The sequence below is a fragment of the Macaca mulatta genome, chromosome 5 (genome assembly GCF_049350105.2).
Source record: "Macaca mulatta isolate MMU2019108-1 chromosome 5, T2T-MMU8v2.0, whole genome shotgun sequence".
NCBI classification, from domain to species: Eukaryota; Metazoa; Chordata; class Mammalia; order Primates; family Cercopithecidae; genus Macaca; species Macaca mulatta.
Window position 1 is genome coordinate 110,512,318 of NC_133410.1, and position 26,476 is coordinate 110,538,793.

Here is a 26,476-nt window from a genome sequence, read left to right on the forward strand (position 1 = left end):
AAACTCACTGAAAATTCCTGCAACATTTTTCTGATTTAAATGTCAGAAAGCAATCTAAAGTTGCATATTATTTGGGAAATGTAAAATCCAAATTATGCATACTTTGTTGGTAGTTCCATGAACTGTTAAAAAGTCAATCACCCAAACATGAAATGAAAATGTATTTACATCTAAATGATTCTCAACCATCAAAGAAATTATTACTTTGACATGGGACTCTTGAGCAAAGCCCACCCTTGCATATATTTGGCTATTTACTTCTACTTTTCTAACATATAATATCTCATATTTCCCATTTTTAATTTTTCTTTTTCTTCTTCTTCTTTCTAATTGATATACTGATAGTGCAAAATACGTTCATGAAAACAAAATTTATTTTCTTTCCAATTAAAACTCACTTGGAATTTAGAAAAGGTAAGCAGGGGACAGCTGTGGTTAGGAGGAACTATCTGCACACTCTGTCACAGCACAGCCCTCTCAGTCTTTACTTACATCCACAAAAGGGGAACTGCAAGCTATATTATCCAAATTAATACAGTTTTTACAAGGTGTCTATACTTCTAATCACCAAAACCATCTAGAATCAAAAATTGACATAACAGATACGTAACAACAATACCGGTCCCAATAGTAACAATTACAGCAATAACAACAAAAATTTACTACTCAGTGGGCATATCTGTGCTGTGGTTGCAGCATTTCACTGTATCTGAGTGACAGGTATGACACTAACACCACTGAATAAGAAAGCTGAGATTTAAACAGGTGGATATCCTGCTGAGTGGTACGTCGGTAGAAAGTGGCAGACACAAAATGCTAATTTAGAGATTGACGATTTTAATGTGGACACCATGCTGGATAGGGTGAAAATAAAGTTACTGCTGCACTGTCATTAGGTGATACACCTCAGGTGACCTGCACAGCAGAGATTAAATCACACTTCCTATTCTCACCTCTTCTTATTCCTGTCATTTTTTTTTTAAGGGTAAACTGGCTGAACCCAGAAGTTTGAAAATAAACTGAGAATTCTAAACAGGCTACAGAGGAGGAAAAAAGTCTGTAAGTTGGCTCATTGGTCTATAAGTTGGCTCACTGCCACCATGTCCTTAATAAAGTAAGCTAACCAGCCACAAATTATTTCGTAAGGGGCTAAAATCATCTCATGTATTTTTAACATTTCCTCAATTCAGAGTCTCAAGTGCAATGGATATTTTATATCAATAATGCAGGCAATTTAATGTCTAGCTTTCACCTACATTTGATATATATTTAATAAATATTACCAGCTTATCTCCTGAAGAAGGCAAAGCAGTAGTTGAGATTAAGCTAAGGTCCACCTTTGAAGGAGTTGGCCTTTAATGTTGAAAACATAAGAAAGAGAATTCGAATGAATAATTTCTGTTTCATGCTTGATTATCTGAGAATCTCTTATTCACCACATGGTATCCAAGTATCCAATCAAATTTTACCTTTTAAAATTAAACGAAAAAATATGTAACTAGGATTTTAAAGAGGATGCTGAATATCTACAAACGTCTGTGAGCAAAGCTGAGTTCTGAAAATTGTAGCCTGATTATAATGCTTTGTAGGACAGAATCAGATTATGCTTATTAACAAAGACCAAAGCAAACACGCATATTACTTCGAGAAAACAGAAAGGGAAACACAAACGATCCTTTGTTTGAAATGAAAACAAATGTCTGCATGTCATTTCAAAAATATTCTTCATAAGCAATATAGGATGTGTGATTCTGAGAGCAATTAAAAGAACTAGGTGTATCAAATGCATACCACCAGATGGCATCTTAAATCAGACAGCACATTCAGAGATTGTGAGAGTTAATAACTGCATTTCTGGGAATCAGGTTCATGAATTCCAAGTATATCTTTTCATATTAAAATGTCTGACATGAATCACAAAATCCAGAGAAAACTAACAATACTATCTTGAATATAACAAAAATATACGAATCTGAAAAGAAAGGCAGTGAAATAAAATGGTGATCTTGACATCTATTTATATAAAGATAAATAAGTCATTACAAATGGAGCCATAAGAGCAAAAGAGAACTTGGTTAATCATTTGAGGTTTCCCTTATTTCTATCGAAAATTTTTCTTCCTACTACTCTTTATATTAAAATACAATGTGGTTTTATAAAAATTTCTGAAAAACACTTGATTATCTCATGGATAAGTTTTTTTTCTATCATCATATAATCAGTATAATCCTACTTTTTCAAAATACATTTTGCTATAAACGTTATTTTCATATGATGAAAGCAGTCTAAAAGTGAAACTTCTTAAGAGTGTGTTATCTCTTTTAGACATGGTTTTACATATATGTATATAGCTTGCTACATAGACCTTTTAGGCTTTAATACAAGGAAAAGAACACTGAACTCTTCTAAAGGCTTTTCCCTACCTCCTCAACAGATTGACTTAGGTATCAAACTATTCCATGGACTTTCATGTTACTTCATAAGGCAATGCACAATGATGCTGCTGGCAAGGCAGACAAAATACAGAAGAACAAGCTATCTGACCTCCAAGTCAAACACAAGCCAGAACTGAACTGCCTGAAGGCCTTCTCTCGGTAATATATTTTCCATTAGCGAGGTGTGGAACTAAAAGCTTTTAGTTTATATTTTTAAATAATATTAGACTTTATATACCAAGACAGTAACTTTACAAAATAGTAAAGTAGCTGCATCAAAATTTATATTCTTTTTCTTTTATAAATCCACTAATTAAACCACAGATTCTTCTGTAAGAAACAACTTCCAAACAGACTTGTGTATTCGTCAAGTATCTCATGTTTCTGTGTCCAAAACACTCCACTAAGAAGACAGAAATCAATAAAATCAACAAATTCAGGAAAACAGAACAGACTAAAAAGATAACTGCTATGGAAGTGGTTACACTTACACAAAGAAACACACACATATATAAACACATACTCTAGAGGTTTTCGTATATTTCCATTATGTTATTATCATAATTTACTATATATAAATCAGCAGTGCATTTATACTAAAATTGTTTTTAAATAGAACAATATCCACAAAGCCATGATGCAAGTTTATGTCCTCAGATGTTTAACCTTTAGTAGGATAACAGTATGAAACAAAAGTATTATTCAGGACAATACAGTTAATGTCATGTTATATATGGTTACTTCCAGATTTAATGATTTCTTAAACCTGTAAAATTAACCTCCACCCCCAAATAAAACAGAAATAGACATAGTTGAACTGCTTGGGATTTAATACTAATTCTGGCACTATCTAGCTGTGTAACCATAGTAAGATACACAATTTCACGGAGCTTTAGTTTCGTCATTTGTAGAATGGAGCTGATAACATGCTTTTTTCACAGGGTTGTGTGAACACTTAAGAGTTAAAAAGTACAGTGTTTATGATAGTAAACAGGAAAAGAAAAAAAAAACCTCCACAAGAACCTAATAAATGTTAGTTTTAAAACAAAAACAACTCAGTTTATCCCCCCTAAAACTATAAAAAATTATGATCTACTGTCACCATAGTGTTATGCACAAAAACAAAGCATTTTCGCTAAAATGAACATGAAATTTTCACTCTGGATCAGTGAAAACTTTGTCATGGGTCAGAACCAGTCAGTGACTGGTATTTCAGACTGCCCATTACAGTCCATACATGTTACTGACTCAGAAAGAGAATAAAATCAATGAAGTCTGAAATTATTATGAACACTTCAATGAGAAGTTGGAATATGGATAAGATCGGAAACATTAGTATAAAAATGAGTATAACATAGATGAGATTGAAAACGTGAGAATTACCTGGGTAGACAAAGGAAAACATCTACAATTTTTTCTTTAATGAACTTAAGAAAATACTCCTTCCTTATCTGGTGGCATTTCAGTATTACCTGAAACACCACTTCTCTTAAAGCCACGATAGTATTGATGTTAATATATTTCAGCCTTCTCCAAAAGAATTAGAGCATTATTACCGCCAAAGACTGTTTTCAAATTTTAAGAATAACAATCTTGCGGATGTTTACCTTCCTGTGAAAACAACAGGCATTGCTTTACCAAAGGTGCTTAAATATGTCATTATTTGTGAAAAGTACCAATTCATGAGAAGATAAAAGGGATATGTTAAAAGGGATATGTATACTGTGTCTTAAAGTAAAATAGTTGTTCATGTAACTATGATGTAATTGTAATGACTGTCAAATGTTTCCCACAGATAGTGCTACATGTTTATTGATGTTAATAGAGTATTACTGATTCGTATACACAAATACTGAATTACTATGGTTCAGCTATTCTTAATAGAATACTGTATTCATTACCACTCAGCTCACTGAAACCTGATTTTGAGCCCCTGGCTTACATTTTTTGTTTGATACACTGTCCCAGTAGTAACTTTCTATAGTAAACTCCCTAAGAACTTCTAAAGAAAGTAACTATGAATGTTTTCTTCTGGGAAAAACTACATACATAAACTCAATGTCCCAAATATGCCAAGCATTTTGTTTCATTCTGCCTGCTTGTGTTATAGAAACACACTTTTATTTAAAATATAGTAAATTATAATCAACAGTCAAAATAATTTATTCCTTCTTTCTTGAGGATCTTTCGCATCACTATTCTTTGTATGTTGTCTTCAGTAATGAGCAGGAAAACATTCTAGTCACGGGAACTGAAAGCCCAAGACTTTAACCCTACAATGCAGAAGTAGAATAGTGTATACAATATAGTATAATAGCTAAGCATAGGCTATGTAGATAAATGTCTGTTTAAAGCAAATTCTTCAGCTTACCCGCTACGAGATTTCAGTCAAAGTTCTTAAACCAATGCATCCCACAGTGTGGTCCCAGATCAAGAGCATCATCATTATCTGGGAACTCAGATATTCAAATTCTCAGGCCCTACTTCAGACCTACTAAATCAGAAACTCTGGAGGTAGAACTCAGCAATCTGTATTTTGTGAAGCCCTACAGGTGATTCTGATCTATGGCTAAGTTTGGAAACACTGACTCTACCTCTGAGTGTCCCTTTTCACATTTGTAAAATGGGTTTCCAAGAACAACCTTGCAAGACCAGAGGTGAACAGATCAAAAGACTTTGGCTCTCATGCAGTCACCTTTTATAATATAATCACTTTTTTAACCAAGGGCTGAAATTAAGGAGTATAAGGACATCAAAATGATGTGTGGCTGCCACAGGCTGGGACTGAAATGTGCTGACTTGCCAACAGTGGGCCGGGTACCAAAATAGTCTCTGGCCGCAGGACAGGCCCTAAAGATTTGGCCACTAAAATCACAAGTGGGCAAAATGCCCCAGACGAAATATTTTATCTCCATATAAAGTAAGGCCACACTGCTTCATAGTGACAAATGACAGCATGAGGAGAATAAACACTGATCTTTTAGGTCCCAGAAAACACCGATTCCTTTTCCTGCTTAACTCTCCTCGGAGCGCAGGCACGGGGAATTCTCCTAATTGACGTCAGCTGCTGTAAGGGAAGGACTGCCATGACCTTAAACTTGGCCACCAGTCCACTCTCACATCCAGGAACAAAGCCAGAGGGTTCTCCTGGCAACTGCCTGACATGCTAAATGGCAGGCCCAGGCACTAAGGGAATCCTTTGCTGCCCCAGGGACAAATCCCCCACCGCAGGAAACAGACAAACCAGAGAGATTAGCAGTTTGCCCAGCTGATGCTGGCCTATCCCCTCTGCCCAGAGAGCAGAAAATGAGTTCTAAATCATTGTATTAAAAAATCTAAGCTCCGGTCTGTTTTTGCATTACAAATGAGTGGAATGTTCTCTGCTAAGTGAAAGGGAAAACAGGAAAATATGAGAACTTCAGGGAGAAATGTAAATTGGATCCCTGCACAAATCATCTTACTGTCTTGAAGAAGACTGGAAGAGATATTAACGTTTTAAATACAAACTATTCAGATGTTTTAAAATCAACTTGAACACTCATTTTATAAAAGGTCTTGTAATAAAAGTGGGATTCAATCCCCCTACCCTGCCATGGCTCCCTTGAACAAGTATGAAAGTTTCCTAATCATCCCCCCTCTTAAGAATCCCTCCCCACCTCATCCTACTCATCTCATCCAGGACATTATTCCAGCCACAAACATGATTATGTAACTCTCCTGCTCAAAGATCCCCTCGACCCCCATTCCTTATAGAATGGTACCAGAATAAGTGCTGGCTATAGAGTTAATATTTAACCCTGGCCTTCCAGCCTCAGTCTGACCCTCCCATTTCCACCTCACCTCTCATACCCTTCTGAAACCCCGTCTTCTCACAGCAAACCTCAAAGAACATGACTAGCCACTTTACAAAAAATACCAGTGGCTTCCATATCCACAACAGATAGGACAGTTATTTAACAGTTTCTTTAACTCAAAGATGAAATGTAATAATCAATGAGCACTGTCAAGGAAATAGTCATTTAGAAGATAGGAACACATTTTGGTTTTAAATTAGCTATATCCACTTGGATACTTCCTAATTTTCTTGAACAAACCTAGGTTATAGCCTTTAATTTAGTCAACAATTTAATGTACTTATGCTTGGTTAGATACCTTTTTCCTGTAATATTCTGAGCCCTTGGAGGGCAATGACCAGGTCTTATTCACATGTGTATGATACATACCACCTGTACCAGGTAAAATGTACAATAAACATTTCATTAAATTGAATTTCCAAAATGTGTGTGGCCTCACTGATTTGGGGCCACACTTTTTTCAACGTTCCATTTGTGTGTTTGCAAGAACACAAAGATAAATTCAACTACATTTTTGGGGAAAAAATTTCAAAGAGGAAAAATACTTTTCTTTACAAAATGTCTGCAACACAGAAATAGTCTTCAAATTAAAGATCTGAAACAGCTACCAGTCTAGTCAGCCATGTTAGATGAGAAAAAAATAATGGAACTTGCCTCATGGCTCCCTTGTTTGGACAAATTTCATCTCTACTCCTATGAAGATGGTATGCTCACCTATCTAAACCCACACGCTAAATCCACTTTGTGAGGGCAAGTCCACACTCCTTTACTCCCTCTCCGGATGGACAGATGGCAGGGAGTCAGGGGACTAGGCAGCTTCCTGGTCCTTCTGACTGCTCCAAAATAAAACATAATGAATTTTCAGGGGAAAAAAATCCTAAATGAACACAAACCTTTCATTGCCTTATGAACACTTGAAGAGAAAGTCTTTGTTCATTTTAACTTTAAAGAAATGCCAAAGGAATGAAGGACTATTTAGATTTCCAAAAACTAGGGCATTAATTCCTCAGTTTTTCTTAAATGGGGGCAAACCATGGCAAATGTTAGTACAACTCTTCTCTAAACATCTGAGAGTGAAACATTTTTATTAATAAAAAGTAGGAGGGAAGGACTAGAGGAAAATCTGGTAGTGGCTTTTTAATTCTAAAATATTGATCACTTCTTTTGAGAGTTTACATATCTACTACACTTAATTCTGAATTCCACAGAAGTTATCGGTCAGTAACTTAGGGTAAGTCTCTGGCCTGACTTACTCACCACTGGTCCAATATTGAGTTAATACTCCTCGAGCCAATTCCTCCTCTACCTGGCCCTAAACATAGTTATTATTTCTGAATTACAACTAAGAAAAAATAGCATTGCAAGACAAAATTAAAATGTAAATAATGTCAATCTCTCTAGAATGGGAATCATTTAAGATATTTTGATAAAGAAAGGTGTAGTCTGATACTCAAAAGAGCTTATCTCTTTCTTAACAGTCCAATTCAAATATTCATTTGAAGATCAATAATTTTAAAAGAAATTAGCCATCACTAGTATATATGAAATACGTTTAGATGCCCCCTTTATATCAAAAAGAACAATATTCTATGTCTAAATCAGAATAATATTTAAGAGGAAAATATTTTTAGCTTCTTCAAAAAGGAAAACTTGCAAATTAAGCAAACTCCATAAAGAGTAGATCCCACGTCTCTAGTATTAGAAGCTGTATACTATACAATTGTTGTTTTCTTTTTTCGAAATGGAGTCTCACTCTGTCACCCAGGCTGGAGTGCAGGGGCACAATCTCAGCTCACTGCAACCTCTGCCTCCCAAGTTCAAGAGATTCTCCTGCCTCAGCCACCCAAGTAGTTGGGATTATAGGTGCCCACCACCACACCCAGCTAATTTTTGTAATTTTAGTAGAGATGTAATTTTACTATGTTGGCCAGGCTGATCTCAAACTCCTGACCTCAAGGGATCCATCCTTCTGGGCCTCCCAAAGTGCTGGGATTATAGGCGTGAGCCATCATGTCCAGCCCATACACAATTTTTTGACGATATTTCATTTTTATGGCCTAAGAGAAGCACACTTACACAAAATATGTATCTGATCATAAGAAGTAACAAAACCAAAACAAACACACACACCAAAAAAAGGCCGGGAGTGGTGGCTTACACCTGTAATCCCAGCACTTTGGGAGGCTGAGCCGGGCAGATCACCTGAGGTCAGGAGTTCAAGACCAGCCTGGCCAAAGTAGTACACCATCTCTACAAAAATACAAAAACTAGGCAGGCATGATGGCAGGTGTCTGTAATCCCAGCTACTCAGGAGGCTGAAGCAGGAGAATTGCTTGAACCCAGGAGGCGGAGATTGCAGTGAGCTGAGATCGTGCCATTGCACTCCAGTCTGGCGACAAGAGCAAAACTCTGTCTCAAAAAAAAAACAAAAAACCATGTTATTTTGTAGGGACAAAATGCTATGGGCAAAAGAGAAAAAAAAGTGTCCTCCTTCTGAAAGTTCAGTGGTTCTCAAACTTTAATGTGCATCAGAATCACACATAGGGCTGGATAAGACACAGATTGTTGGGTCTCACCCCAGGTAATCTGATTCAGTAGGCCGGAGTGGGGCCTGGGAATGCATATTTTAACAAGTTTCAAATGGTGATGATGACACTATCAGTCTGGGGATCACACTTTGAAAACTACTGTTTTAACTTAGACTCTTACTCAACCATTGTGGAAGTCTTGGGATACTTTGTCTAATCTTTCCCAATGAATATCCTGTGTTCTTTGTGCCACTTAGTATTTCTACTTACAAACAATATGACTTCTTAAAGTATCACTTCAGAAATCATCATCATCTCTAAGTCGCATGCCACTTCTTAGAGCATTGCAATCTTACAGATATTTAACACATGAAAATATGTGTATATATGTATAATATACTTACTCCTCTAATGTATAGATTTGACAGTAAAAGATTATGAGTAAGGTATTTGAAGACTCAGTGGTAACTAGGACTTTTGATTTGATGCTATAAACAACAAAATGTGTATGCGAATGGGCAATCTCCCTCCTCAGGACTTACCTGTGACTGGCGCATCAATATCCAGCAAGTTTTTTTCCTGTCGAAGAATTGATGCACCCTCTGTTATTATTCTCAATGCAACACTCTCTTCCAGTCTTCCCTCCTTCATAAGATGTGCCTTTAAGATATCCACACGAGGTTTTCCATCATTATCAAACACTTCTTTTGCTGTAAGCCGGTGACTTGGAGGAAATGGAACAGCTGAAAGAAAAAAAGGTCCAATTATGACATTAGCCAAAACTCAACAACAAACAATTCAATAATAACCACCAAATATCCATCCTCATCACAAACCACCTAATACAGTATTTTTACGGTGGCTGAATTAAAATATGATCAAGGGCTATCTATCAAAAATTAAGAACTGCATCCTTTCTTTGATTCTAGATATAATGTGCTTGCTTAAACAAAATTGATAGTTCTTGTTCATCCAGTACTATCTCTTGCATCTATAATATCCTGATTGAGTTAAAAAGAAAAGGAATGAAAATAAGTTTTCAGTTCAACAATAATCAATTTTGTGAAAGAAAATTGTTCCTATATATCCAACCATAACCAACTTGTGCAAAGATGGGTCTCCACTAGAAAACGGGCTCCTCTACTGGGATTAGAGGCATGGGAAAAGATCTATCCAACCAGATTTGCTGCTCTAACTAGAGTCGCATCTGAGATAACTGATCTACTCACTGTTTAAGAAAACAGCAGGAATCTGAAAGGAAAAAGGCAAAAGTGCACTGAATACTGATAAGGAAATCAGGATTTGCAGGTGAGTGTGTATGCTCATACTGAAGGGACCTCCTTAAAAGTGAAGGGTCAGGTTGTCAGGGAGGAGACACAGGTATTTTAAAAAATGACACAATGACAAAGTCCAATGATTGCTTAGGCTTGGAAGCAATCATTCTCTCTTCCACTCACTCACATCTTCTTAACAGCAGGAAGCTCTCTTGTAGCTACTGCCTTCCTCTACGTTTGTGAGTACATTCATTCACTCATTCAGCCAGAGGACATTCACTAAACTCCTCTAGCTTGCCCTGCTTCCAAAGGTCTATGGTCAGAGATGGTATCACAAAGGTTAAATTTGCAACAAATGGCCAATAAGCCATTTAAAGACTCATTATTTATCTGTTTCACATGATGGTTCATTCACTGGACAACTCATCCCTGCCAGATATTAGAAGTATCTAGCAAGGAGCATAAACATCATCCCATGTATCTTTCATGTGCCATGCCCGTTATGAAACAGACATACAGCATCTCCATTAGATGGCTCCTCTCTCAGGAAAAGCACTTGATGTTACGGAATAAACTTGGCCCTCTCCTTTCCTAAAAGTGTCTCTCAAGGAAGCAAGACTTACAGGAGACCTATGCCAAAACATTTTGTGTAATCTAATGGCATAGGTTTATAATCCTGAGTGAAATTATAACTATTTAAAAGAAAAGAAAAACTGGGAAATGAACTTGTACAGATGGATGCAAGGATGATTTTCTGGACAATCCAGCCACATCTATTTCACTATGTTGTCAGATTGAGGCAGTCGTGGCAGATTCGTTGGGTGAGCAGGAGGCTTTTGTGGTCAGACAAACCTGGGTGTGAACCTTGCACTCTGCACACTCCCCAGCTTATGACCTTGAGCAAGTTAAATAACCTTCTTTGGCTCCAGTTACCTCACCTGTGAAGTGAGGATTACATCTATCTGAGGATTGTTATACTAACTACAGTAAATAGTCACAGTAGTAGCTAATATTTGTAGAGTATTTATTTTATGCCAGGCATCGTTTAGGTAATAAAATCAAAAACAACAATAAAAGTGTAAGATGAGTAGGGCATACATACATGTGTTTATATATAAACTTATTTAGCTGCCATAACATTACTGTGCAGGAGAAACCTGAGGCTCAAAAATATTAAGCACCTTGCCCAAGATAATTATCTAGTGATTTATGTGTATAACTCAGTGAGTTTAAACCCCAGCAGTCTGATGCCAGAATACCTGCAATAAATAAACTACACTATTTCCCAGAAAGTACTCGATAATGCTTAGTAAGTAAAAATGATTAATAAATCACTTCTTATGAAATTCTAATTCTGAGAGGTATTTATTTCTCACAAATACTTTTATTTTCCAAAAGTTACTTTGAGTAGCTTATAGTACAATAGATACATAATACAAGAACAAAAGACGAATTGTATAATCCCAAAGAATAGTAAATAATAAAAGAAATCTGAAGATTAAACAAGGAGGAGAGAAAAAGAGGAAATTAGGTCATTAAATTTGAGGCATTTGGAGGTTATTCTATTTTTTTTTCTCTGCCCTCCCGGCTTTTCCTTGCTTGACTGATAGAGTATGCTTGTTAAGAAAACACGGAGATGTTTTTCAACAGCCACATTTCTTTACACAGGTCTTTATATACATTTTGAGATGAGAAAATATCTTACCTGGCAACTCCTCAAAATTCCTCAGGCTATAGACCATGAGTCAAGATATGGGCTGGGGGCTAGAAAGGGGTAAACTTCAAAAGGATGCTTGTGGTAAGGGCAACAGCTGAATTTTTAAAAAATGATTTCCCAAGGTGTTTTAGGCAACAGTGAAGGTTTAAGTGGCTCTGCATAACCGTCAGGCAAGAATCACAGGTGCACAGAAGGAAAGGAGGCTAATATATTGTCAGGCAGATAAAAGCAGTGGGTCTCTGCCACACATGCACTTGCTGGCCTGATTAAACTTAAGATAGATCAAAGAATTCAACCTGAAAGTGCCAAAGCATTTATGAAGGTGAGAGGCAACAGGAGAGCACCCCAGGAAGCGCCTCACCTTCATGAATTAGTCTTTCTCCAAGTCCCTAGACTCCCTCCAAGGCCAAGACCACTGCAATAACAGATGCTCCACCCTCCACTGCAGATCTTTTACCTTCCAGTAATTGCTAATCCTAAGGCAACTGGCTAAGGTAAAGCCACCTGCTCTGAGATACTGGAGCTGGTTCCAAATAAACAGGGGTGAGAAAGGAGAGGAAAAACGCCCATCAGATGGCTCTATTTCCAATTGGATGGAAGAGATCCTGATGAGACGGGGCCCTCTACCAGTTAAACAGATGGCAGAGCCTGCAGGGAACCAAGGTGGGCAGTAATGATGCCAAAGACGGAACACAGAGATGTCGCCAGTGAAAAGTTTTCTAGGACAAAAATAAGACTGGGCTAATATTTGTGTATTTGTGCACCTTTTGGCTTCATAAAAAACATACCAGCCTTACAAAGGTCACATTTATTTGCTTTTTCTGTTCACCTAGAATCCTACATGAAGACCTGTGCCAAATAATGAGCAAAAACTATTTAGACCAAAGAATCCAATCAGCTTGGAAACATTTATTTAATTAATGCATTGTGAAAGTTGCTACACTTAATATAACAAAACTGGATTTCCCCTTCCTTCCTTTGCTTTGAGTCCACAACAAGTTGCTTTCATTGATACATGAGCAGGCCAGGACTAGAGAAATGATGTTTGTGCACATTAGTAAAAATTCAGCAACAGCTGTTGATATTTGGGCTGGTTCTTTGCAAAACAATTTTTTTGTAACTGCCTGTAAGCACAGAATATAGTGCTAAGACGTCTTAGAAGCATCCTACTCAGGATGAGCTTCTAATCAATCAAGAAGCATATCTTCTGAGAAGCTAGAAACCTTCTCAGTTTTCACTACTTCACAATTCCCACCCAATGCCACTTTTTCCCCTCAAATTAATAAAACAGCAAAGTAGATAAAATCTGGGAAATGTAAGTGCTTGACTGACTCCTAACAGAAAACATCACAGAAGGCTTTAAAGGCAAACAACATATTGGGCTAGGATTATGTTCTCATGTCATTGACAGTGGAAATCTGGCAGAGACTGATTTTCAAGGGTCAATGACACGAAATTGTTTCTTTTTCTATCTGCTGTTTCCAGCAGAGAGTTTATCTATCTGATATGGAGAAAGGTTACTAGTCTACCTATGAACCAAACGCATATGCATCCAATATTGGCATCTATATAACTATTATTAAAGTTGTTGTCAACTATACATTTACCAGAGAGAAACACATTTCAAGTCAAAAAAACCCTGCAGCCAGAGTAATCCTAGCCCTCAGTCTGGCTGACTATGGGAACTACATCTCAGAAAGATCCAGGGATCACTTTCCAAGTTTGAGGATAGGTTAATTTTAGACCACAAATATGTGTTCAGTAGCATACGTGATCTGTTATCACTCTGGGATAGTTCCAGGTATCTGGGATTTCTACTTCTCAAATCTGAGTCACTTAAGCCACTACTGAAGGGATTCCACTGTTTAATAGGAAACATCTGAGGGTCATTGCCATGGTCACACCTTGACTGGAAGATTCTCAGTGACAATACTAGTGGGATATGTAACTTTGTAAAATACTGTATGAAGCCTTCTAAATCCAGTGAATTTGCAAAGACATTGCATCTGTCATGATTGATTCACTGGTGTGGAGCCTGTTTCAGGGAAAGAATTAAAATGTTTGGCATTTTGTATGCCTTTACTTATGGTATCAATGGTATCATTGATGGTATGGTATCAATCAGTAGATCTCAATCTGGACTTCACATCCATGTAACCTGATATGTATAAAAATATGCCAATGAATATTTTTAAGTATCAGGAACAGGCTACCTACTGCTTCACCTCTACCTGGAGTAGTCCTATAAATGCTGACAGAAAAGATTCAAGAGAATATTTAGCCTAGTGATCTTTTGAGCCTTTATTTTGCTTCTTTTCTCCCCCCTCAAACAAAATTATGCCAGGAAACGTAAGTATATCCAAAAGAGAAAGAGACTAAAGCAGCGTGCCTCCTTTCTCCTCGAAGATGGCTACTAAGGAGTGCTGACACAATCCTGCTGCTCTCTGGAGCAAAACTAGAAAACTCTCAGTCAAGACTGACCCCCTCATACTAAATAAAAGGAAAGTGAAGTCCAGAAAGAGGATGAATGAATCATCCAACATCAAAGGATTAGTCACTAGCTGGCCAAACTAACACTAACATTAAGGTCTCCTGATTTCAATTCCAGCACTTTACCCTCTATATTTACAAAATATTGTACTAACTAGTCACATATGGCTGTTGTATACTCAAAAAATAGCTACTCCAAACTGAAATACGTTGCAAATCCACAGTAAGCATCGTATTTAGAAGACTTGATACAGTATTTTAAAAAGTTAAACATTCATATTTTAATATTGATTTTATGTTGAAATAATAATATTTAGAACATAGTGGGCTAAATAAAATTTGTTACTAAAATTAATTCCAACTATTTCTTTTTACTTTTAAAAAATATGTTTACTAGAGCATTTGAAATTGCATACCTAGCTTCCTTTTACTGGACAGTGGTATTCTAGACCCTGCATCCTTCTAAGTAAATGAGAACAAGGTGAGTGGAAATTAAATTTCTTAGCGTTTCTTCTTTCTCAACTTGGTTCAATTTCTACAAAACCTCAACCTATGTCAAAAGTGGTTGCACACTGAGAATTGCTTTTTTAAAAGATGATGCCCATGCCCTATGTCTAGAGATTCTGATTTAACTGGTTTAGGGTAGGGCCAGGGCATTGGCCTATTTTTACCTAATCCCAGGTTACACAAATATGAAGTCCAGATTGAGATCCACTGATCTATACCATAAGTAAAGACATACAAAATGCTGGGCACTTTAATTTTCCCTCTAAACAAGTCAATTTTCCCTCCACACCAGTCAATCAACCACAACAGATGCAATGTCTTTGCAAGTCCAGACACATTTATTTCATCCCTCTCTGTAATCCGGACATGTACAGGAACAGCTCTTATCCCATATTTCATGTGGCAACTGTCTGAACAAGGACTGTCAAAGATACTTATGTCAGCACATGTTAGGAGAACAGCTTAAGCATATCACATGTCAGACACAGCTTAAAACACTTTCTGGCCTGACCTCCTTAGACTGGAACACCATCTATTCCCTTATGGATATTTGTGTATGTCACAGTCCTCTGTGCTAATCAAACTATATCAATTAATCAATCAGCAGCACCTATTACGCACCAACTATGCATTGTATCCCATGCTAGGCAGTGAGAGGAGCAGGAAGAAATGGTCCACAGATAACAAACATAAGCCAACCCAAGCTCTGAAGAGCTTACCAGGTGGTATAATTATCAGGTTTTGCTTGAGATAGTTGGCAAAGTGTTAAACTGCAAAACTAAAGAACAAGTTTAAAGACAATGAGAAAAAAAATGTAAGTACTAAGAAAAAATTGTGTCTCTCTACCCTAAGGTTATGGCTGAATTCTTAGAAACTCTTTGATCCAGTTGCACGTTTCTCTTGTTTAAAGTACATAATAAATATTTAATTTTTTAGATGACTCCAAGAGAAGAAGTTCTGTTTTTAAGTTATGAAAAAATAGAATATGTCTATTGTAAAATATATGCCAGTTGAAATATAAAAAGCAGTTCCATCACCAAAATATGTGAAATCTGATTCTACTTCTGAACAAAGAGTAAAGAGATATGTAAGTACTAAGGACTTTTCACTGAATTTTATTTGGGTTCTAACATTGAGCAATTAGGTTTAACTTATATTCTCCTGGATGAAAAAATATATATCAGTATGGGGGATATGTGTTTATTTATGCACAGAATGGATATTCTGGATGCAAAGATATACAAAACATGTTGTCTGGAAGAGAGAGCTAAAAATTAACCACAGCTAGCCCCTAAGAAGAATCGTAAGAACATATTTATTAGGGTTCTGCTTATGCTACTCCTGCAGACACTCATCACTTGCATGTTTGAAAGTCTTTGGCTTTTATTATAGATATTAATTCCCTTCAAATAAAAATACACATGGCCATCTCAAGTGTGGTTAAATATCAGGCTTGCGAACAGAAAAATCCAGTCTCAATTAAAATTTTTAAAAATGATTTTTTCATAGATCTATAAATAAAGATATAATTTATTAATTTACTGTTGTTTTTTCCTGCTGCTATGATGACTTCTTCTGTCCTTGTCAGAAACCTCCTTACTCACCTCCTCTAAATACTATCATACCAGTCCTGAGCCTTCAAATGTATTCAACTGCTAGATACAGTATGTGTCTTGATCATTTTACTAGCAGATTGAATACCTCATTTGAATGCTCACTGAATGTTCACATATAAATATAGCAAAATAGTATCTTATGTAACATATCAACGTGTTAATCAAAGGGCATTATGGTGCTCAAAGCACTTACTGAAATAAACATTCTTTTTTTTCCTCAGGCTTACAGAATATATATTATACCCAGTACTTTTTGAGATTAAATCTGAAATGTGCTACAAGCAATTATTTAATAAAGATCAGACTAATTAGATGAATTATTCCTCAGCCAGGCATGGTGGCTCACGCCGGTAATACCAACACTTTGGGAGGCCAAGGTGGGCTGATCACGAGGTCAAGAAATCATGACCATCCTGGCCAACATGGTAAAACCCTGTCTCTACTAAAAATACAAAAATTAGCTGAGTGTGATAGCACGTGCCTGTAGTCCCAGCTACTCAGGATGCTGAGGCAGGAGAATCACCTAAACCCAGGAGGCAGAGGTTCCAGTGAGCCGAGATTGCACCACAGCAGTCCAGCCTGGGCGACAGAGCAAGACTCCATCTCAGGATTAAAAATATATATATATATATGTATGTGTGTGTGTGTGTGTGTGTATATATATATATTCCTCAACTACAAGGGATTAAAAATTAATTAGAGAAAATAAGTACCTGAGCAGTACAGAGCTTCTATTATTATCCAAATTTCAAAAGTTTTTAAATGTTTACATATATATATTTAAATATACTTATTTATGTGTATCTATTCTTTCTCCTTCCCATGTACAGATTTTCGTGTGCTCCTTTTCACCACATATTCTTGAGTCTAAGGATTCAAGGACACAGAAATGAGTGACAGTCCACAACTTCCTCAGCATGCAGTCTTGAGAAGTTCTATCACAAAACTAATTTTTGATATTTTGAGAAGTTCTATCACAAAACTACTTTAATTTTTGATATTTTGCTTGCTTCATTACAATTGCAAATGGCTTATATAATGAATTATGTAATAATGATTCAACATTGAATAGTATTTGACAAAAGTTATTTTAATGGTTTCAAAATATTTCAGCATAATTGATAAGTTTAAATAAAAGTTGATTTTTTTTTTTAGACAGGGTCTCCCTCTGTTGCCCATGCTGGAGGGCAGTGGTTGGTGCAAACACAGCTCACTACAGCCTCAGCCTCCTGGGCTCAAGCAATCGTCCCACCTCAGTCAACCTCCTGAGCTCAACCAATCCTCCCATCTCAGTCTCCTGAGTAGCTGGGACCACAGGTACCATGCCACCACAGCTGACTAATTTTTTAACTTTTTGTAGAGATAAGGTATCATTATGTTACCTAGGCTTGTCTTAAACTCTGAGGCTCAAGCAATTCTCTTGTCTTAGCCTCCCAAAGTGCTGGGATTATTGGTATGAGCCACAACAACTGGCCCTGATTTTTTTTAATGTTGTTCAAAATTTTAAAGTTATACACACAAGTCCAGTGATTGACACATGGACAATGCCAATCACAAATTATCATACATGGGCATGATAAAATAAAAATTATATTTACTGATTTTGAAATATATGCTATCTAATGTTTACATTAAACTTAGAATTGTAGTTAAATATTAAATGTCTTAATTTACATGTTTAAGTCAAATACTTAAAAAATTTAAATATATAATTGAAGAATTGTTGTTTTATATGAGTCTACTCTATAATGGTTTTTAAAATTTCATACATATATATATATACACATACACATATACACACACACATTCAGTTACACCAAGAGGTACCCCCCACAATCTTGGATCTCTGTACTAGATGAAATTATTACAACAATATTTTCAGCAAATGATGTTTATACTAATCCTCAGAATAGCAAACTAAAGTAATGCATGAAATTCTCCTCGCTGGGATGAATTTAAAGAGAGAGGCTTTTATTTATACATTTATTTTTTGGACTTGAACATTTGCTGTCTTCTCCAGAGAAAAATGCCACGGGAGAATAAGAAAATCAAGAAACAAACAAGGATAGATACTTTAAGACTAGATGAATTTATTTCAAGTGAGCCAGTCCCTTTGAACACGATAATTATTCCTTAGAAATGAGGAGTACCCAGGGATTCTGAAACTTTATTTAATCCAGGTACATTTTTAAAAATTTATTTATTTATTTATAATTAAGTTCTGGGGTACATGAATCCAGGTACATTTTACCACTTAGAAATCCTCAACTCAACAGCCTAAGTAAGACATGAAATATAAGGAAGGACTTGACCTATTGAGTTGAACTATTTGACAGAAGTTTTTTAATCACTATAAACTTTAGAAACCTTTGTATTAATAAACCTTACAAAATACAGTACTTGCCTTCTTAGTCCTCAATCCTAAACTGGTAAGTTGATAGGGAAAAAACAAAACATCTATGCCCACATATAACTTGTTCCTTTTACCCTCTTCATTCAACTCTGTGGGCCTACACATTTTCCATGTCCATATGCCCACCTACCATCCCCATCCTCTGTGGTTAAAACACCTATAGGCATCAAAATCATTTTATTTAATGAATAGGCCTTCTCTTCTTTCAAAGGGTCTTAATAAAATGGCAAACATATGTCCCAAATGATACCAAATAATGTAAGTCTTAAGTGACAATTTAAGAATGTTAACCACTTTTGCATATAAAAGGTGATCCATTAAAAAATAATAAATCGAGTATATAGCATCTTATATCTGTGACCACAGTGAAGCAAAGATCAAAATATTTTGCCTGACAGTCATCTTCCAGAGAGCCAAGAGCAGGAGCTAAATTCCCAGGTTTGCATGTAATTCCCACCTGCTCTGGCTCAATACGCCCTAGTCCAAGTAGGCTCTAGAGCACGTTGCAGCAAAACATCAGGCCCCCTATGTCTTTCTATGTTTCAGTAATGCCTACACTGTTTGCTTCATTCTGACGACCAGACCTGTTCTCATCCACTATCTGTGGTCCACCATTTCTAAGAACCACTTACTCGTCTGAATAACACAGAAGCATGCAGGAAGTTCCAACTGTCTGCACCTCTAATGTTCACTCCCCAAATCATAATCTTCATACATCTATTTAAAAATTGGAATGTCTTAATGACTACCACCTACAATACTATTCTCTCAAACTTCATTTGCAATTGTTTCATTTATCTTCAAAATGAACTTGTCAATTTTGGTTTAATTATCAAACATGCATTGTTTAATCCAGCAAAAGGAAAATGAACAATTTTATAATAAAGCTATGACAGACTGCATTCCTTTCCTCCAAAAAGAACCACTCTTGGGAGGTAATTTCCACCCATATGTAAGGTAAATTTTGTGCATAAAAGAAACTTTCAAGTAATTAAGGAAACAGATTGCTGGAATTACAATGCCAGTTGCAAATGTACAGGTAACATCAAATCTCCTTCCAACCAATGAGTCAATCAATGATCACTACTCAAAAACAGAATAATTAAGTAGAAGGATTAACAATCAAGTCCCATTGAGTGTCTAGTCCAGTGCTCTGGCATTTGATATGTGCTTCTGAGTCAATGTAAGAAAGGACTGTCTTTTCTCCATCTCACTCACAATTTATTTAATACTTCTGTGGTACTAGAAGCAGTCTAAGAAGAGGGAATAGAAAATAAAATGGCCTTGTTCAGATCTAAAAGTATGTAATTACAAAATGATAGTCAATAGCCAAAACAACAGAACACTGAAACCTTCAGTTAGTAAATGTAAATGTCTTTTAAATAGCCATTAGAGTAAAGAGACCATGGATGCCACATTGTGTGGTGGAAGCTGGGGGCCCATATCAAAGAGTAAACAGACAGATGTGATCAAAAGTGAGCAACAGAATAGAAAACTGAAAACGGACAAGAAAAAAAAAATTGCAAACATTTTGAAAAACTAAATTATTTTAATTGCACATGTGAATGCAGGGTCACAGATAAATCTGTTGTTATTTATGATGTAAAATTAACCCAGTAACAATAAAAATAATGTTACATCACTACAACAGTGCCCCACTGCTAAGATCCTAAAACACCATCACATGGAATTTCAGAAAGCAGTTCAAATATTTCCTTTAAAGGAACATTTTCCTAGTTTATAAGAATGTTATTAATACACATTTATTGAAGTATGACTCAATTAAAGGCATTTTTAATTGCTAAACTTGCAATATCCAAGACTTAACAGACTAACACTTTCTCGGCAACTCAAGAGTCAGAAGTAGTTCAGGGGGACAAAGGCCTCCTTTTCCCCTCTTTATAGTGTCTGCATGACAGGCTACCAAAGTGAATCCAAATCTTACTAGTAGACACAAATGAAAAATTTATTGAGAAATTCAGCTGTTAAGAATAGCTAAAAACTAGGCCGGACGCAGTGGTTCACACCTGTAATCCCAGCACTTTGGGAGGCTGAGGCAGGCAGATCACTTGAGGTCAGAAGTTCAAGACCAGCCTGGCCAACATGGTGAAACCCCGTCTCTACTAAAAATACAAAAATCAGCTGGATATGGTGGCAGGCGCCTGTAATCCCAGATACTTGGGAGGCTGAGGCAGGAGAATCGCTTGAACCCAGGAGGCAGAGGTTGCAGTGAGCCGAGATCATGCCACTGTACTCCAGGCTGGGTGACAGAGCAAGACTCCATCCAAACAAAAAAGAAGAAGAAGAAAAAAAAGTCGTTAATAACTAGAGTATCTAACACAGCCTAAGCACATCTACAATGGCAAATAGAATCATGTTAATTCCCATGATATATTATTTTGGTTCCTCAAAGCATCCAAAAAGCTTCAGTTCCATAAGTTTTTCACTATCCAGATTAAACACACTCATTTAGGCATGATGGGCAGTTATTTAGGCAGCGCTGTGCCTTCATTCAAGTTTCATGTTCGGAAGTCACAATGAGCAGACTAGAAATACACTACTTTTTATTATCACATAATTTAAAATCACTCATTGGCTTAAAATTCTCACTCAAGAAATAATCATGATTAAATGTAGAACTACTAACAGGTTAATATAAATGTAAGATATAGGACATGTTCGGTGAAAAGTGATCACACACACACATGCACAAATAGATGATGTAACAGTGTGTGCTACTTCAACAATGGAGTGGTATTTTGTTTTGAAGTCCCTTGATCCATAATAATTCTCCATTTATTCAGAGCTTTTTGGTTCCCGTTGTCTTTAACAACCACAGTGCAGTTCCACACCTAGAGCAATGGTGAAAAACCTCACCAAAAATTCATGTCCTTTATTCCACAGGCGAGGAATGGAACCATTCTCAGCACACTAAATACAAAGGGATGCTAGCATGGCATAATTGAGTGTGCATGTATACAGTTCTATATTTCATGACAGTCCTAAGGAACATCAGGGAATATCTGTGATGGTATACATTCCACATTTCACAAATATTCCACATTTCACAAATATCTTCTATTACAGATACCTAGACAACGCTCTCTATTACAGAGGAAGAGAAAGGTATAATACAATTTCAATATACTATCTTTAAACAGAATTGTAAATAATTTTAAAAGATATATGTCTTACGTGATTTCAGTGAAATATATCATTCCTTGTCTACAGCATATAATTGAAGGTTTATATGCACTGTCAATTCTTTTTGGAATATAATTCAAATCAGGAGAAGGTTCTCATTCCCAAAAGAGTGAATTCAATAATTCATAATGAAACAAAATATTCTTTGATTTGCTAATACTCTTTACATCGGTTTTTTTTATGATATGTATGATACATGCATTCATTACGTACTGGAAAAAGAAAAATCTCCCATTCTACTTATTACATAAATGGAAACTATGTAAAAGCAACTTTCCTTTATAAATACAAAGGCAGAAAATACAGAAACTTCTACAATTGCTTTTCTGATATTGTTATTCTTCAAAAGCAATTTCAATAGCTCATGATTTTTGAGAATATTCATATTTGTAATTATTATTAGAAATAATTTATACTTCCATAATAGAGATTTTAACAGTCCAAAATGCAATAAAGGTTCAAGAATAATCAAAGAAATAAGGAGAAAATAAACAATTTTTTATGACTTGAGGAATATAAATTTGGGTTCAACTAACCAAACTGCCAAGTTACATTGCATTTTTTTAAAAAGCAAAATCCTAAACAGCATGTGAGTTTTACTAGAGCAATTTCCCAAAGGTACTGGCAATACTTACTCCCTATATAGCCGAGGGGGGACCCAATTATTACTCTCACACCAAATGATAAACAAAACAAACAATAACCAGTCACCCCACCTCTTCTGAACTCCCTTACCACTAGACTGTAATTACCCTGGGGATCTCCATGCTCAAGAGACAAAACAGTACGTCCTAGAAGCAAAGACAAAATTTTGGATCAGATTCACGACAAGAAGCCATTCAAAATATATTTTGAATGTAAGACTGATGTATTTTATTTATGCACATAATTTTCCTATTCCAGATGCTTCTATACAAATAAGAAATGTATATGAATAGACAAAGAATGATGTGGATCACTGGAAAGACAGCCTATATATTGGCCACAAGGTCTACCATCACTTTTGTACTCAAGCAACAAAGAAAGAAAAATACAGAAAATGTTACTGCAATAATTAGGGATATGTTGAGTAAGTCATCAATAACCCACCAAAATTAGATTTTGTTAGTGACTGAAGAACAGGTATCCAAAGAAAGTGAAATATTTTAAAATATTATTAAAAGAAAACACATAGAACACAAAACAAATACAAAGTAAAGAAAAATTACAGAACTTTAGAAAACTAATTATTACAAAAAAGGAAAAGTAAAGTTGAATAAATCACCAAATAGAGGGCTTAGGAGATTGTTGAAATTTCATCGCAACTTTATGTGTTGCACAAATTTCTGAGAAGAAAGGCCACAATTTAATAGATTCTCAAAAGAGTCCGTGACCCAAAGAGGCTAAGGCCCACTCCAAAAAGTCTTCCTCACCATTACCATAGTAACCATATAGTCTAGTTCCTCAATTACCCTGTCTGGATTATTGTGATAATGACCAGACTATTTTTCCAAGTTCCCAGTTATCTCACCTTAATCCACCTGATCCTCAAACTCTATGGTCTGACTATAACCAATTACTCAGTACCCCAAGTATTTCAGGCAATTTCAAACATTTCTTCAAGCTTTTCAGAGACTGTAAGTAAAGGAGTTAAAAGTATGAATTCAGAAGCCAGACTGCCTAGGTAAACCATATCATCTTGAGCACATAATTTAATTGCTCTATGCTATAGCTGAAGATTAAACGAACTAATATTTGTAAGGTGCTGGGACCACTGAAGATTAAACAAACTAATATTTGTAAGGTGTTTGGCCCATTACCAGCACAATACATACTTCATAAGTTTTCCTTATGATTAACAACTACCTTGCTTTACCTTCTTGGCCACACATCCTAATCATCCCTATACAAATAGCACAACTTCTTAAAACACACAAAGCCTGCTCTCCATCCAAATCCACCACATCGTTGAGTACTAAATACTTAATAAAACTATATTTTGATTACAAAAATACAGTGTTCTTTACTTTGTTTTGTGTTTATTTCTTTGTCTTTAAAACATAAAACATTTGCTGCCAGTATTAACTTTACTCTTACAAAGCAACCTACAAATCATTAGACAAGTTCTCTGCTAAGTTCAAAAAAAGTTTACACATCTGTAGTTATGTTCTTAAATATCATCCAATTTCACATTCTAATTTTCTAGTTCAAGAAACTGAGGCTCAAAGAGAGTAAGAGTAGTGATTATAACAATGAAATAATAAAATGTTATATAAATAATTTATATACATACATATTGTTTAGAACAGTATCTGAGATGTAGTCAATTCTCTCACAGATTTACTTCATTGAATCTTCACAACAGTCTTGTGATTTGGGTACTGTTATTCTACTTTTTATATTCCAAAACCCAGGTACAAAGAAATGAAATGACTTTGCTAAGATTGCACAGCAAATAAGTAGGGGAAGTCAGGGCTCACATCAGACCCCTGCTATGGAGCTGTGCTTTTAACTCTTGCTATCCCCTCTCTGTAGATAACTGACTCATCCAATGATCCAAAGGTAATTAAGGGCAGAACCCGAAGTACACATCCAGTTCTCCAGATTTCCCTGAATCATGCTCTTTACTTTTGAGTTCACTATTCCCAACCCAGAGCGATGGACACAGAAAACATTCAAAAAACATTTGTCCAGTGATTTACTGGTGTATGATTCACATCTCACCACATAATTTTCTAAATGCAATAATGTTTATTCTGCATGCACAGTTTGCTCCTTGAGTATCTTATCTGGCTCTTCTGTCTTCTTAATTTAATTGCTCCCAGCCTTAAAAGAGACCAAAATGTTACAAGGAACAACTGGTTCAGTAATCAGCTTGTAAAAGGTACATGTTTCTTTGTTTTAATTTAATTTTTGATGAGTTGATCCAGAGATAAATGAGTCCTTCAAAGTATTTCCATATATGAACACTGAGCTTAGGTTCTACACAAAATAAATTCTTCCCACCAATGCTAGCTGTCCCCTCTCAGACTGGCCTATGATTTTGTTTAAAATGTGCCTCCTCTGCCTTTACTCTTTAAAAAGCATGTTAGTTAACCTGCTGTTGAGAATTTCCAGCAACACAGAGCAGAAACTGAGCTCTACATGCAACAAAGTGTCATGGTTATTAGTTTTGAATTATCTAATTGCCTATCTTCACATAATAGCTTTAATAGTTGTGTGTCCTTGAGAAAATTTTTAAGAAACCAGTTTCATCACCTGTAGAATGGAGATGTAATAACTACTCAAGAAGCTACTGAAAGGATTAAATGAGAACACACTTGCAAAAGTGCTTTGTGCAATACTTGGTGTGAAGTATGAACTCAAATTTGCTTAACTTATAATTTTTTAATTATTTGTCATTATTCTATTTAAGTGAATTCCTACAGGATTTCTTTTATTCCATATGCCTGCATTTTGGGGTATACTTGAAAACTCTCATTTGATATATATATACACATCACAAAACCTCTAAGTATTATATATATCACAAAAGCCCTAAGTATTAAGTAAATGCTTATACCATCTAATTGGTCTAACAGAATGGTACTTATCTGGCAACTGACAAAGACAGCCTCAAGAACGAGACCATGTCCTTTGCAGGAACATGGTTGGAGTTGGAAGCAATTATCCTCAGCAAACTAACACAGGAACAGAAAACCAAAGAGCATATGTTCTCACTTATAAAGTAGGAGCTGAATGATGAGAACACATGGATAAATGTGGGGGGAACAACACACACTGGGGTTTGTCAAGGAGGGTGTTGGGGGAGGGAGAGCTTCAGGAAGAATAGCTAACGGACCCTGGGCTTAATACCCAGGTGATGGGATGATCTGTGCAACAAACCACCATGGCACACGTTTACCTATGTAACAAACCTGCACATCCTGCACATGTACCCCTAAATTTAAAAGCTGAAGGGAGAAAAATAATAAAAAAGATGGCCTAAAGGTCATTGTCTAAACAAGAATTTTATTCATTATCATGGGCAAATAGGAGAATTATTATTATGAGTATAATGTGTCTTTAGTGGAAGGCTCAAAGCAGCAATTAAAAAAACTACTGGGGGGGCGCACCCAAGATGGCCAAATAGGAACAGCTCCAGCCTCCAGCTCCCAGTGTGAGCGACACAGAAGACAGGTGATTTCCGCATTTTCAACTGAGGTACTGAGTTCATCTCACTGGGGCGTGTCAGACAGTTGGTGCTAGTCTGCGGGTGCAGCCTGACCAGCAAGAGCTGAAGCAGGGTGAGGCATCGCCTCACCTGGGAAGCGCAAGGGGGAAGGGAATTCCTTTGCCTAGCCAAAGGAAATTGAGACACACAACACCTGGAAAATCGGGTAACTCCCACCCTAATACTGCGCTTTACCAAGGGTCTTAGCAAATGATGCACCAGGAGATTATAAACCACAACTGGCCC

General features: G+C 36.2%; 1 protein-coding gene across 8 annotated transcripts in view; it reads right to left on the bottom strand.

Annotated features, from left to right (window-relative positions):
• PPP3CA (protein phosphatase 3 catalytic subunit alpha) overlaps positions 1–26,476 on the bottom strand; it is a 331,056-nt gene that overhangs the window by 163,883 nt on the left and 140,697 nt on the right. For all 8 annotated transcript variants that reach the window (XM_015138831.3, XM_078001828.1, XM_028848096.2 and 5 more), the window contains 1 exon segment: positions 9,360–9,560. In XM_015138831.3, the coding sequence (XP_014994317.1) occupies positions 9,360–9,560 (201 nt within the window).